This window comes from Megascapheus bottae, chromosome 3 (assembly GCF_031878675.1).
Source record: "Megascapheus bottae isolate mThoBot1 chromosome 3, mThoBot2.hap1, whole genome shotgun sequence".
Classification (NCBI taxonomy): domain Eukaryota; kingdom Metazoa; phylum Chordata; class Mammalia; order Rodentia; family Geomyidae; genus Megascapheus; species Megascapheus bottae.
Genome location: NC_143511.1, coordinates 6,210,096 through 6,224,646, shown reverse-complemented (window position 1 = coordinate 6,224,646; position 14,551 = coordinate 6,210,096). Strand labels below are relative to the sequence as shown.

The 14,551-nt window shown below is 45.3% G+C and overlaps 2 protein-coding genes across 2 annotated transcripts in view; one reads left to right on the top strand and one right to left on the bottom strand.

Moving 5' to 3' along the window:
* The window catches only part of Fbp1 (fructose-bisphosphatase 1), a 28,299-nt gene extending 26,693 nt beyond the window's left edge, over positions 1–1,606 (bottom strand). Inside the window, exon 1 of the mRNA XM_090329506.1 lies at positions 1,250–1,606. Coding sequence (XP_090185632.1) covers positions 1,250–1,419 — 170 coding nt within the window. The 5' untranslated portion in view covers positions 1,420–1,606. The remainder of the gene's footprint in view (positions 1–1,249) is intronic.
* A 42-nt stretch (positions 1,607–1,648) lies between these two features.
* LOC150064879 (uncharacterized) overlaps positions 1,649–14,551 on the top strand; it is a 43,158-nt gene continuing 30,255 nt past the window's right edge. The window contains exon 1 of the mRNA XM_090329507.1: positions 1,649–1,982. Coding sequence (XP_090185633.1) covers positions 1,660–1,982 — 323 coding nt within the window. The 5' untranslated portion in view covers positions 1,649–1,659. The remainder of the gene's footprint in view (positions 1,983–14,551) is intronic.

Sequence of the window (14,551 nt, the reverse complement as noted above, 5' to 3'; positions counted from 1 at the left end):
CTGTCTCTCTCTCTCTCTCTCTCTGTCTCTCTCTCTGTCTCTCTCTGTCTCTCTGTCTGTCTGTCTGTCTCTCTCTCTCTCTCTCTCTCTCTCTCTCTCTCTCTCTCTCTCTCTCACACACACACACACACACACACACACACACACACACACACACACAGAGTCTCCAAGAAATTGACCAGAGAACTATTAAGACTGAATAGTCTGAGGAATCTGTGAGGTGTGTTTCACTTTTTCCTGTGTGCTCTTGAGTGGTTTGATGATTTTTGTCAATGAATGCTGTCAGGAGCTTGAGACCTGAAGGTCCTGACTGGAAGCTGGCCATGACAGAAAAGGCCTTGAAAGTCTCATATCCCATTAACCACCAGAAAGCTGGTGCAGTGGTAGAGTACCAGCCTTGAGAAGAAACAGCTAAGAGACAGTTCCCAGGCCCTTAGTTCAAGCCTCAGTATCTGCGCAGAAAGGAAGGAAGGAAGGAAGGAAGGAAGGAAGGAAGGAAGGAAGGAAGGAAAAAAGAGAAAGAAAAAAGAAGTCAGAGAGAAAGGGGAGGGGAGGGAAGGGAAGGGAAGAAAGGAAAGGAAATCTCTGGGCAAGCAGGATTCCTCCCAGCTTAAATGGGGGGGGGGGCACTGTTCCTTACAAAACTTGTTTATGTCAAGGAGATAGTTAGATAGTTAACTTGGGGGATAGGAATGTGGTAGAGAGCTTGCCTAGCATGCATGAAGCCTTGAGTTTGATTCCTCAGTACCACATAAACAGAAAACGCTGGCAGTGGCGCTATGCCTCAAGTGGTAAGGTATTAGCCTGACAAGAGGCGAGGGAGAGGGGAAGAGGGGGGAGGGAAAATTGACTTGGAACTCTAATTCCAAGTATATGAAGAACCACTAGAAATATAAAAGGAAAGGAAAGGCAAATACTTTCCCATCTGAGGCCAAAATCGGGATAGGGCTGTAGCTGTTCTCACAAGGCAGCTAAGAAGCATACCAAGGCTGCTCAGGACAGAGGGCAGAGAAGCAGTGGAGGCCCTCGGTGCCCACCTAGGAGACAGACCCCCTGCCCCCCTACCCTCCTTGGCCAAGATGGTCATCTCCAAGGCAAAGAGAAAGAGAAATGAGGGGGAGTGTGCCGTGCAAGCTTCTGCAGAAGGATTCTCCGCTGTCACACGGGCAGACAGGTGCACAATAGAATTAAAGGTAGCAGGTGGAGCGCTGGGCAGACCTCCAGGTGCACAGCGGCGGCCCTAACTCACAGCTGCGCGATGCCCGCCTTGCGCACGGCGGAGGAGATGGCTTTGATGGCGGTGCAGAGCGAGTTGAGCAGCTGGGTCATCTCGCCCGTCCCGCTCGCCTTCCTGCCCTCCTCCATGACGAAGCGGGTCACCGTGCTGATGTTGGTGTCGAAGGGCGCCTGGTCCGCCATGCTGGGGCCGGGATGCTGCGCTCCGTGTGATCCGTGCGCGTGGCTGGTGCGGGCAGCCGGTGGCTGTGGCGGTGCGCGGGCCGGGTGCGCGTGGGGAGCGCGCGGGGCGGGTGCGCGGCGCGGGAGCGCGACGGGGAGACACCAACCAACCAGCCAACCGAACGCCTGCAGCCCGAGTGACCGAGCTCGCCGAGGGCCAGGCGCTGCCTGATCACCTCAGGGTGCGTCCTGGGGGAGCCTATGGGCGCCAGGTCCCCGCCCACCCCGCCCCTGGGAACACCTTCCCCCTGCTCTGCCCTCCACCCCCAACTTCTGCTCCGCCCACATTGGATCGCCCCGCAACTCCGGGATCTGACTTGTCAGCTTCCTTCCTCCCTTCTCCCCCCACCCCCGCGCCCAGCTGCCACCTCCACTTCCTCCACTGTGTCCCGCCACGCCTCCATGCCTGCCACCTGCGTGACTCCGGGTCACCCACACTCGCTCCTGCGATCCCCACGTGGACTCTGCCTGAGTAGGCGTGACGGGCTGGTTCCCTGTAGAAATATAAAACAAGTTTCCAAATGGTAAGTAACCTGCTGGAAGGTACGCAGCGAATCAGGGAAACGCCCATTCCAAAGCATGGAATTGCTGCCCTTCTTGGCTGATATTTGAACAGATACAACTAAAAACAAAAAGATTATGACTTGTTACTCGAGCACTGCAATAGGGAAAATGAAATGGGAAAGGGGTGGAGAGAATGTGGGGGTGGAGTAAGGGTAAACGAGGAAAAACTGCACTGAGAAAGTGCTAGGTAAACAACGAGCTGAACGCTAAGAAGAAGCCAGTGAAGACAGGGTGGAAAGCAGGGGCAGAGTACATACTGGAAATATGGATAAGTTGATAGGAGATAAGCATAGGTAAATGGAACAGTGGCACTGAAAAGGAGGTCAGGGGCGTGGCCTAGTGGTAGCTTGCTCGCTTAGTGTGCACTAAGCCCTGGGTTCTATTCCTCTGTACCACATATACAGAAAAAGCCAGAAGTGGCTCTGTGGCTCAAGTGGCAGAAAGCTAGCCTTGAGCACAGTGTCCAAGGACAATGCCTAGGCCCTGAGTTCAAGCCCCAGGACTGGCAAAAAAAAAAAAAAAAAAAAGCAACTAAGGCCAGGTGCTGGGGGTTCTCATGTAGAGAATGATGAAAGGAATCCAGTGAAAGCCAGCAGGTGTGGCATCCAGAAGCCAAGCAACCCAATTGTAGCCAGATGAAGCAGAGGAAGATGGTAAAGGAAGGGGAGGTCTGAAACGGGCATCTGGATTCAGCCAAGAGGACCTACAGTGCTGATTCTCATATCTAGCATGGTGAGAATGCGGTATGCAGAAGGTAGTGGTACCAGCAGGAAAGATGGTGGCTGTCTTCTCAGTAACACAGCTGAGAAAGAGAGCTGCTTATCAGAAAATGGTCCATGTAAAACACTGCAGTGTGCTAAAAGAGGGAAACACTAAGGCAGAGAACTACAACCTTAACTACAAAGTCTGAAATACAGCAACTACTATTCCGGGGCCTAGAAACTAGTGATAGCTGTTCCTATTCAAGAGTTTGTCTCTTCATACGTCTGATTTTCAGTCCTTCAAGTCTTAGATTGTGTAGGACTAGACAAGTTATATAGACTAGCTAGGCATTGGAAACTCGTGCCTTTAATTCTAGCTACTCAGGAGACCTGAGGATCACAGTTCAAAGCTGGCCATGGAAGGAAAGTCTGAAAGACTCTCATTTCCAATTAAGCTCCAAAAATCTGGAAATGGAGCTGTAATTCAAATGGTAGGGCACAAACCTTGAGCAAAAATGCAAAGAGACAGCACGGGGGTTCTGAATTCAAGCCTAGTACTAACACACACGCGCGCGCACACACACACACACACACACACACACACACACACACACACACACACACACACTATGTAGTCCAGTGTGATTATCCTCAAGTTTAAATCCTTGGGAACACTATCCCTATACAGGCTGAAGAGCTCAGGGTTTGGATTCTCAGCTTTCTAGTCTGAGATCTCAGGTCAGATATCTAACCTCTCTAAACTCAGTTTGTTATCAGACCAATAATGTTTGGACCTTTGCAAAGGTATATGTGTCTCAGTATATGTTATGCAATTAGAATTAGGACTGTTACGTAGGTGGATTGAGATCATTAGAGAAAGGAGATTGACTATAAACATATTTGGTTAGGAAGAGAAATTGAATTTTTCAAAATAAAGTTTTAAGTTTTCTACATTTACAGGATTCTGCCACCTTAACAACCCCTTGGTAGTCATGTATATTGTATCTACTATTGGATTATAGGCACTTTAGAAAGTTAGTCGCATTCCTTTTGTCCGTTGGTACTCAGAAATTATGAATAAATAGAAACTGACCTGGATCACCCCAGTCTGAACTCATATCGTATTAAACCTTAACTGTTGTACAAACAAATCATTAATAGCAGTTATACCATTAATGATGTCCTGTTCCAACATCAAGGCCCTAATCCTATTGTCAGTATGAGCTTTAATAGGATTGTGCTGTTTTTTCTCCGGTAACTTGACTCATCATTCAAATTTGAGGCAATTAATAATCACACTACCTTAACTAGTGGATACATGTTAAAAACATTTAGAAGTGGTTTCAGGATGATGATGATGATGATGATGATGGTGGTGGTGGTGGTGTGTGTGTGTGTGTGGGTGTGTGCACGCACATGTACACGTGTGTGTGTGTGTGTGTGTATTGGTCATGGGGCTTGAACTCAGAGCCCAGGAGCTGCCCAAGGCTTGCACTCCATCACTTTGAGCCACCACACCACTTCTGGCTTTCTGGTGATTAATTGGAGATAAGAGTCTCATAGATTTTCCTGCCCAGTCTGGCTTCAAACCACAATCCTCAGACCTCAGCCTCCTGAATGGCTAGGATTCTAGGTATGAGCCACTGGCACCCAGCTAATCTAATGTTTTTATGACCCTGGTTATACTTCCTAGATTTCTCTGTTATAACTTGCTGAACATGGTACTATGTAGGCTGAGTTGAGAAGAAATGGCAAGGTAACTGGGGATTTATCAGAACAGGCTTCTCTAAAGGGTTATAAATGCTACCAATTCTTATCTCTGAGTTTCAACCTATATCTAGTGGTGATCTGGAGGATAATTGAAATATCTAATCCCAATTCAGGTCTTAGTTACTACACTTTCAGATATGGTAAGGCTTCTTTATAATCTATTTTCTTTTCACAGCTTGGAGTTTAATCTTAGTGTGTGTGTGTGTGTGTGTGTTTACCCATACTGGGGCTTGTACTTGAGACCTCATGTTTTCCCATGGCTCTTCATCTCAAGGTTGGTGCTCTATTACTTGAGCCACATCTTCTGGATCACTGGAGATAAAAACCTCATGGACTTTTCTGCCCACAGTTGGCTTTGAACTCAGATCCCCATATCTCAGCCATCTAAGTAGCTACAATTACAGACTTCAGTCCCCAGTTTCCAGCATAATCTTGCCACTTTTACTTATTAAACAAATGTTACATGAAAAATTTATTAATTTGTGTTAGTTATATGACTGGTGGTGACTGACACAAAACTTACCACCCTTGATAACAGTTGTAACTTAGTCAAACTTTAATTCATTGCTTAACTTACTACTATTACTACTTTTTGCACTAGCAACATGACTTTAACTCAGGGCCCCATGCTCTCACTCAGCTTTCTTGTTCAGAATGGCATCTACTACTTGAACAATGTGTACAGTCTGGCATTTTGCTGGTTGTTTTGTAGTATACTCCTTGTGACTTTTTCCCTAGGCTGGCTTTGAGCAATGATTCTCAGGGTCTCAGCCTCCTCAAAAGCTAGGATTTAATTGCCTAATTTTTTTTTCTAGTCCTGAGGCTTGAACTCAAGTCCTGAGCATTGTCCCTGAACTTTCATGCTCAAGGCATGAACCACTAGCACCTGGATTTAGTTGCTTAGTTTGTTTGTTTGTTTGTTTGTTTGTTGCCAGTCCTGGGGATTGAGCTCAGGGCCTGAGCACTGTCCTTAGGCTTTCTCAAGGTTAGAGCTCTACCACTTGAGCCACAGCACCACTTCTGGCTTTTTCTATGTATGTGGTACCGAGGAATCAATCCCTGGTCTTCATGGATGCTAGGCAAGCACTCTACCACTAGGCCAAACTCATAGCCCTAGTTGCTTAATTTTTATCAGTGCTGTTTCTTAAGTCCAGGAGGGGAGGAGGAGTTAAACAAAGTGCTTTGAGCTTCTTCTTTTTTTTTTTTTTTGCCAGTTGTGGTGCTTGAACTCAGGGCCTGAGCACTGTCCGTGGACTTTTTCTCAAGGTTAGAGCTCTACCCTTGAGCCATAGCACCACTTCTAGCTTTTTTTCTAGGTATGTGGTGCCGAGGAATCGAACCCAGGTCTTCGTGCATACTAGGCAAGCACTCTACCACTAAGCCAAACTCCCAGCCCCAGCTTCTTATTTTTGTGAGCTTGACATTATTATTCTGATCTTGATCTAGAGGACATATTCACTCATTGGGTATGGATAAGTTTGCATGTACAATTTCACTAGTGTAAAAGGGGCTGGACCAAATATGTTCTGTTTATGGAGGTCAGCAAACTTATCTGGGCCTTCTAGAATTTTCTATCACTTGAGATCATAAATAGCGAACATTTATAGATCTAGAGGAATTCCTCTTGGAGAAAAAGTCTAAATTTAAGTACGGCATTACAACTGAGAAATAATTTGTAATCTTATGAAGAAAAGGAAAATTGTAGCTTACTAAGCTTGAATATGTGTGTGTGTGTGTGTGTGTGTGTGTGTGTGTGTGTGTGTGGCAGTTCAAGCCAGTTCTGAGGCTTGAACTCAGGGCCTGGGCACTGTCCCTGAGCTTTTGTGCTCAAGGCTGGTGCCCTACTACTTGAGCCACAGTCCCACTTCTGGCTTTTTTGCTAGTAAATTGGAGATAAGTATCTCACAGAGTTTTTTGCCTGGAGTTGGCTTCAATCCATGATCCTCAGATCTCTGCCTCCTGAGTAGCTAGAATTATAGGTGTGAACCACCAGCACCCAATAAGTCTGAATATTTTTTGAAAAGAAAATTACATCAGTTATTTATTCTTGTCACCTATGCCCATGGGAAGCTCACTGCCTCCAAGCCAAAGGATTCCCTTTGGAACATAGTATATAGACCTTGACTTGGTTTAGATCCTGCTATTGCCACTTAGCATCTGGGTAAGCCTGAGCAGATGATTGCAGCCCACTGGAGAACAGTTTGCATGTCTGTCACTTAGGACTAATGATTGCAGGAACATGGCAGCATCACTGGGAGAGTGAACAATACAAGGGATATGGGCAATGTCTAGGGAGGAATCAACATGACATCTGCATCATTACATGAATGGTGCTCACTGTTTCCATCTGAACAGAAGGGACTAGAGCCAGGAACCCATGGCAGCTCGTGCTTGTATTCTAGCTTCTCAGAAGGCTGAGATCGGAGGATCATAGTTCAAAGCTAGACCAGGCAGGAACGCCTGTGAGACTCTTATCCTCAATGAAATACCAAAAAGCCAGAAGTGCGTGTGCACACACACACACACACACACACACACACACACACGACAAAAGAAAAACAGAAGGAACTGGACACTGGCACCCCTGTGAATGTTGGCCTGCCTGCAATAATATCATGTTGTGGATGCATGAAACCCAACTTCTGGTTTCAGCCAGAGACTGAAGCAGGTACTGTCAAGGGGAACTAAGCATCTTTCCTGGGGTTCCTGGAATGTGGGTTCCTGGAATGTGGGGTTCTCTTTCCTGCCTGCACCCACCCCTTCACAGAGCTTTCTGTTGTTTCTGAAATGATTTCTTCCAAGATTGCAGTAGCACTGGGGAATGTTACCAATTATATAAGAACTTTAGATTGGTAAAGAAACAGCCATATTTCCACATCTAGCTCCCACAGAAAAGGAGGAGGTCAGCTGTGGTTTGAGTCAGACGCAGGAAGTTGAGAAGGAACAATCTAGAAGGTAACTCACTGCCCACCCACCACCCATCTCTGAACTCAGGCAACCTCAGCTTGCTTTGTCTGCTGAGAGAGCAGTACATTTGTGTCTCAAGGGAAATAATACCATGAGGTGTTCATGAGTGAGAGATCGTGACAGCATGGCCTTTGGGGGTGAATTGGCAACTCCAGTGGCCCCAGGGGTCTTTAGCTGATGGCAAATTGGCCCAGAGAATGGGGGAAAAAAAACAAAACCAAATACTGGAGAATCACTGTTGTCAGCAGCCCTAGCATTCACTTGGTAACTTGCAAAGCAGCCCTCACTCACCAAGGGCCTTAGCCACAGCCTTTCAGTAAACCTAGCACCCCCTACAGGTGCTAGGTGTAACCCAAACCCTATTTACAGATGATACCACTGAGACTTTTCAAGGTGGCAGAAGCAAAATTCGGTTCTCTTGATTCCAAGCCTTACCTTCTGCTGTCCAGATATGTGGCTATGGCCTCAATAACAGCCTTCAGGGACAGTAGAGGCTTGAACTCCTACAGCAGCTTGGAAACACTGCTTTCTGAATTGTCCACGTTTGAGCTCTCCATCTACTTCTTAGACCTTGGATTGTTCTTTTATTTTTCACACAGAAAATAGTTAATTGGGCACTTGCTATATGCCAGAACCACACCACATGCTAGAGTAACTGTGGGGAATGTGTGGATATGTCTCTGTGCATTAGACCTAATTTTTATTCTTTATAGAGAAAATAGGAAACAAACTCATATAATCAAATTATAAGTATATTTCAGATAACAGAGTACAGGGTAATGGGGTAGAAACTAGTTGGGGATAGAGGAACTATTCTGAAGAGAATGCCTTTGCTTCAAGACTAAACAATATAAATGAACTTGGCAAATGAAGAGTTCACAGAAGGATTTATAAAGGAGCAAGCAAAGGAGGCAGAAGGTACAAAGGTCCTGAGGTTGGATTGACTGCTATATTCATTTAAGGAAGAAAGTCAGTGTGACAAGGAAAGAGCCCTAGGAAATAAGGTAAGCCAAGGAGGCAAGAGACAGATGATGGCAGACTATATAGGCCATAAAAAAGACACTTGTGGGGTTTATCTGTGCTGCAAAAAGAGTTTTTATCATCTATTTATTTTTGAGTATACTTGGGTTTTGAACTCAAGGCTTCCCCCTTGCCAGGCAAACATTCCACCATTTAAATCAAAAATACCCTCCTCAACCTCTTTTTTGCTTTACTTACTCTTCAGATAGGGTCTCATACTTTTGCCCAGGGCTGGCCTTATATTTTCATCATCCTGCCTACAATCCAATCTATGCCTCCTGAGTAGCTGGGATTACAAGCATGAGTCTCAAGGGAAGATTTTAAGCTTGAGGATGGCCTGGCTTAATCTAAATGTGATAACAGACTAGTGATATACAAAGGCTAGGAGCCCCCGTTGTGTGTTTCAGGCAGTGTGGTAAATGTGAAGATTGCTAGCCCACTACTTATAAGTCTCTATTTCTCCCCATGAATACTTTCAGTCTCATCAAAACTCTTCTTCAATGGCATGGGATCAAAGTTCTTTCTTTTCCTTTTCTGAGCCACTGACCTTTTGATGTGCCTTTCAACACCATGCTATTGTTTTGGTTTTGGTTTTCCAGTCCTGGGGCTTGAGCTCAGGGCCTGGGCAATGTCCTTGAGCTTTCTCAAGGCTAAGATTCTACTACTTGAGCCACAGCACCACTGCCAGCTTTTCTATGTATGTGATGCCTAGGAAGAGAGCCCAGTCATGCATGCTAGACGAGCATTCTACCACTCAGCCCCACTCCCAGCCCAACCATGCTGTTTCTACTATTCCTTTTCTTCACTCGGCTGTTCCATCCTCTAATCCCAGAATTCATTGCCTAAGAAATCAGCGGGGAGAACAGCCTGACTATGGCAGCAGCAATGAGACAGGAAATGGAGTCATAATTATAAGTGGCTGATACTTCGGAGCTGTCTGTTGAGTGGGGCTAGGAGGCTAGATATTAAACCCTTTCCCCAGCCTCCATCAACCTGTACTCCTCTATAGACTGCCCTAGAAAGAAACGTGAGTTGAGCCCTCATCAACAGAAGGTTGCCATCTGAGTCCTGCCAGCAGGACCTGGCCACCAAGACCTGGAGGCCAAGTTCTTTAGCTCACAGCATGGACTTCTGCCAAAGAGATCTAAGGACTTGGAAGAGCAAGAGAGACAGGGGCTGCCTCCATGTCTCCTGGCTTGGCTTTCCTCTGTGAAGCATACCATCAGTCACTCTGTCCCACTGAAGTCCTTGTGTGGCTACAAACATTGCCACCACTAGCTCAGCAGCTCTTCTGCTTCTAGTTGGGGCCCTTTCTCCTTTTAGCCTGAACCTGCAATGGTCTAACCCCCACCCCCTGCCAAGCTGTAGACAGCTTGTTGGGGTGTCTCTAAAACCAACTCCTTTTCATTTTACTGTGTGCTCTACAGCTTATGTTGTAATTAATAGCTGCTACCTGCTGAGTGAGGCCTACTCTTCAAGTCCTTGCCTTGAACTCTTGACCATTTCACTAAAGGGGCTGAATGCCCATTTGTGGTCTTGCTTCAATATACTGTTTTACGTTGAAATTCTGTCTCAGAAAACAAGATCAAAATAAGAAAGGGTGGGAGGTGCCAATGGCTCATGCCTATAATCCTAGCTACTTAGAAGGCTGAGCTCTGATGATTGCAGTTCAAAGCCAACCTAGTCAGAAAAGTCCTTAAGACTCATCTCCAATTAACCACCAGAAAGCCAGGAGTAGAGATATAGATGAAATGGTAAAGTACTAGCCTTGCGAGAAAAAGCTAAGGGACAGTGCCCTAAATTCAAGCCTCAGTACACACAGAGTGGGGGGGGAGGAGGAGAGGGAAAGGGAGAAGGAAAGGGAGAGGGAGAGGGAGAGGGAGAGGAGAGAGAAAATAACAAGTAAAGGAACAGCATAGATCTTCCTAGACTGGGGTTCTTTCATATGTCCTATCTGACCTAATCCCCTCAGAAAAGTTCTCAGCCCTGTTCCCAGTGAAGGATCTTGAGTCTGAAGCCCCCATATTCTTCAGCTGGGAGTGTAACTCAATGGTAGAGCCCCTCACTAGCTTTGCTTAAGGCCCTGGGTTCAATCCCAGAACCACAAAATAAACTAAACTAGGTTTGTGCCTAATGTCTTTGCAGGAATATGTGACAAAGTCAGGACTTGAACTGAGTTACTCTCATTCCAAAACTTGTTTTTAGGCACTAACACGTTGCTTCTTTATCCTAAGATGAGACTGAGAAAGAGAGCATAGAGATTATAGGACTGGCTCTGCCAAAATCCAAGTTACCTTTGGAAATATCCTACTCCTTGAGCCAAACTTCCTCATCTGTCAATAAGGAAGTCAAATCAACTGTTTTCTGTCAACTTCCTTTCTTCTCGAATAATAATCATGGCCCATGTCTGTATGCATTACACTCATGCACAGTGTTTACTTGTTCTTTAAATGAAGGATTTCATTTGACTGTACCCTGGTGAGTAAGTACAGTCAAAACTCATTTCTCCACCACACATAAGGAAGTTGTGGTTTGGAGAAATTCAGTTAACTTTCTCAAGATCATGAAGCTAAGAAGCAGCGGAAGGACAGTGGGACTCAGACACACTGATTCTGGGGTCTTGGCCTGTCTGGTTTGCAGGATATTAGAGTCCAGGTCTCACTGTGCCTTCCACCCTCAGTCTATATCTAGGCTTCTTTAGGCCTGAGTAAGTTTTGGTAGGTCTCAGGCTGCCAGCACTGGATTGATCAGCTACCCTGCAAAAGGTTCACAGACTTTATATATTCCCATGACTTGTGTTCTGCATTTTCTTATAAGTTCAAGGAAGGAAGGAGCTGTCCTCATGTCCCCAAGGCAAAGAACAGATCATGGTATTGCAAAAGAATTAAATGTTTTCCTTCAGGATAGCTCTGCTATGGAAATACAGTACCCAAACTAAACACTGTGTGTGCTTCACTTCAATTAGTTCTAAGACCAAATACTAGACCCATATCAGATCTCATTGATGACTTTTATGATGAAAGAACAATGTGATTTTTTAAATTAATTTTTTATTGTAATTAATAAAAGGGTTACATGATATTTGCCAGATAGAAGGTGCATTAATTCACATACATTGATACCCTTTCACATGTCTTGGAAAAGAACAATGTGATTTTTAAGACATGTTAATTTTACAAAACAATGAACTTGGGAGGGAGAGGGTAGATGAAAGGAGCAAGAAAGGGAAAGGGTGGGTGAATGTGCTTATATTAGTCCATCTACAGATGTGAAAATAGAACTAGGAAAATTGAGGGGACAGGAGAGATGGGGGAGAAGTATAACAGACGTAGCATTCATCAAAATGTGCTGTGCTCATAAATTAACATGGTGAATTGAAACCCCTTTGTACAACTATAATACAATGCCAAAATAATGAGCTTCACTGTAATATTTTCTGTTTTTTGTTTTGTTTTGCTTTTGTTGGGTGTGGGGCTTGAACTCTGGGCCTGGGCACTGTCTCTGAGCTCTTCATCTCAAGGCTACCACCCTACCTCTGGGCCTGGGTGTTGTCCCCCGAGTTCTTCAGCTCAAGGCTACCGCCCTACCCCTTGAGCCACTGCACCACTTCCCATTTTCTAGTGGTTAACTGGAAATAAGAGTCTCACAGTCTTTAGTGCCCAGACTGGCTTTGAACCTTGATCCTCAAATCTCAGCCTCCTGAGTAGCTAGGATTACAGGAGAGAGCCTCCATACCTGGCTGTAATATTTCCTTACATGATCACAATCACCAATTCCATTACCTTATCCTCTTCCATGTTCCCCTAATCCCCCACCTCTGTCCTAATAGACATTGAGATTTTTCTTTTTCTTTTTCTTTTTTTTTTGCCAGTCCTGGGCTTGAGCTCAGGGCCTGAGCACTGTTCTTGGACTTTCTCAAGGCTAGAGCTCTACCACATGAGCCTCAGCATCACTTCTAGCTTTTGTTTTCTATATATGTGGTACCAAGGAATTGAACCCTGGTCTTCATGCATGCTATGCGAGCACTTTACCACTAGGCCAAACTCCCAGCCTCCAACACTGATTTTTCAAAACCAACTTTAGGGACTTTTTACAGAGATTTTAAGGACTATCTGTTCTACTCAGGTTTCAAGTTGTCTTCCATTAGCATAATCATGAAGCTACATTGTCTCCCAATTCTTGAAAACCAAGAAAAATATGCTTGAGTTTTCTTTCCCCGGAAATCATGTTGTCCCCCCATAACTCAGAATTATTATGATCACTATAATTATATGTGTGTGTGGCTCTGATTATGCTGAGTTTACTGGACATAGCAAGTTCAATAACTACTTGAGTCTCAAAAATACAAACACCTGCTCTGTTAGGTTAAGAGGTGACATATCCAAGCATGACCTCCCTCAGGAACAAGGAAGGACTTCCCAGGATATGTGGGACATGTTCACAGAGAAAGTGGGGGTGGGGGTGGGTAGATTTGGGGTTGGTGGTCATCCCTCACTTTTCTCCTAATCCTCAAGCTCTGCTTGTCAGTTGTCCCTTTGTAGCCCAGGCAGCATCTTTTGCCCTCTGCCTTCTCAGCATCCACACCTGTATTAAACACAGTGATGGATTTATGAACACTGCCAAATGGATGTGTGAGCTCTGCCATACATTAACAAAGCAACACATCGCCCTCAACACCCTTGGCCATTTCTCCACACAACCAATCCACCAATTCTTCTCAAATTACCAAACCGGCCCTTTTTACTTTACTGATCCAAACAAAGACTCAGATATGAAGGAGAGCTCTTTGGTTTGTCCAATTTGGTTAGAGTTCTAATGACTTGCATATCACATGACTTCTTTTCTTCTCCTCAGCCCATCCCTGACTCTAGGCTTCGGAAAACATCTATTTGTTTCTCAGCAAACTCTTCCCACTGCGAAAGTGTCTCCTTCTTGAACACTCATAGCTCTCTCTGTGTGATGACCAGAGGAACTGGGAAGTCCCGCCCCTCGCTGATGTCGCCGCTGGGGGGTGGGGGGGGCCGAGCAAAGTGACATGTGCTGGTGATCCCAGTCAAGTGGAAAACGAAGGTGGACTGTTTGTAGCTGAATAACTCTCAGCTGAATAACACCGACAGGTAAAATACATTGGGAAAAGCAAAATACATTGGAAAAAGCTGGGCGCGGTGGCTCACGCCTGTCATCCTAGCTACTCAGGAGACTGAGATCTGAGGATGGTGGTTCAAAGCCAACCTGAGCACTAAAGTCCGTGAGACTCTTATCTCCAATTAACCACCAGAAAACCAGAAGTGGTGCTGTGGCTCAAGGGACAGTGCCTAGGCCCAGAGTTCAAGTCCCAGGACTGACAATACATATAATATATATATGGCAGGCAGTTTGGGCTAGTGGTAGAGTGCTCACCTAGCATGCATGGAGACCTGAGTTAGATTCCTCAATACCACATACATAGAAAAAGCCGGAAGTCATGCTGAGGCTCAAGTGGTAGTATCTTGTGTTCCAGAGAAAGGCAAGCCCATCATGCTAGAAGCCCCTGATGCCCAACAGTGTGCCCTGGGCCTGCGGCAAAAAGACAGAGAACCAGGCAGGAATCCCCTGGAGCAGAACAATGCTGGAATGGAAGTTCGTGACCTGGTCAAGCAGGGAGAAGAGAACAGTGACAGACGTGCTGTGAGGTGAGAGAAGCCTGGGGTCATGCCTGCTGAGAAGCAAGAGTCCTGAGGAGAGGGAAAGGGCCAGCAGAGTGAAGAGTGAGCAAGAGTTATATGGAGAAAAAGAAAAACAAAAGCAGATACACTGTAAACTTTACAAGAAGAAATCAGAAGTACACTAGGTCTCCTTGGCACAGGTGGAAACTTTCTTAAGACACCCCAACAGAACAAATTAAAGAAAGTTTGGACAAGTGGGACTGCATTAAACTGCAGAGCTAATGTATTGCTAAGGACATATCTATCAAGTTAAATAGAAAGCCCACAGAGTGGGAGAAGATCTTTAATAACCATACAACAGACAAAGGCCTCATACCTAAAATATATCTACAGCTCAAAAAATTGAATCTCTCCAAAACAAATCTT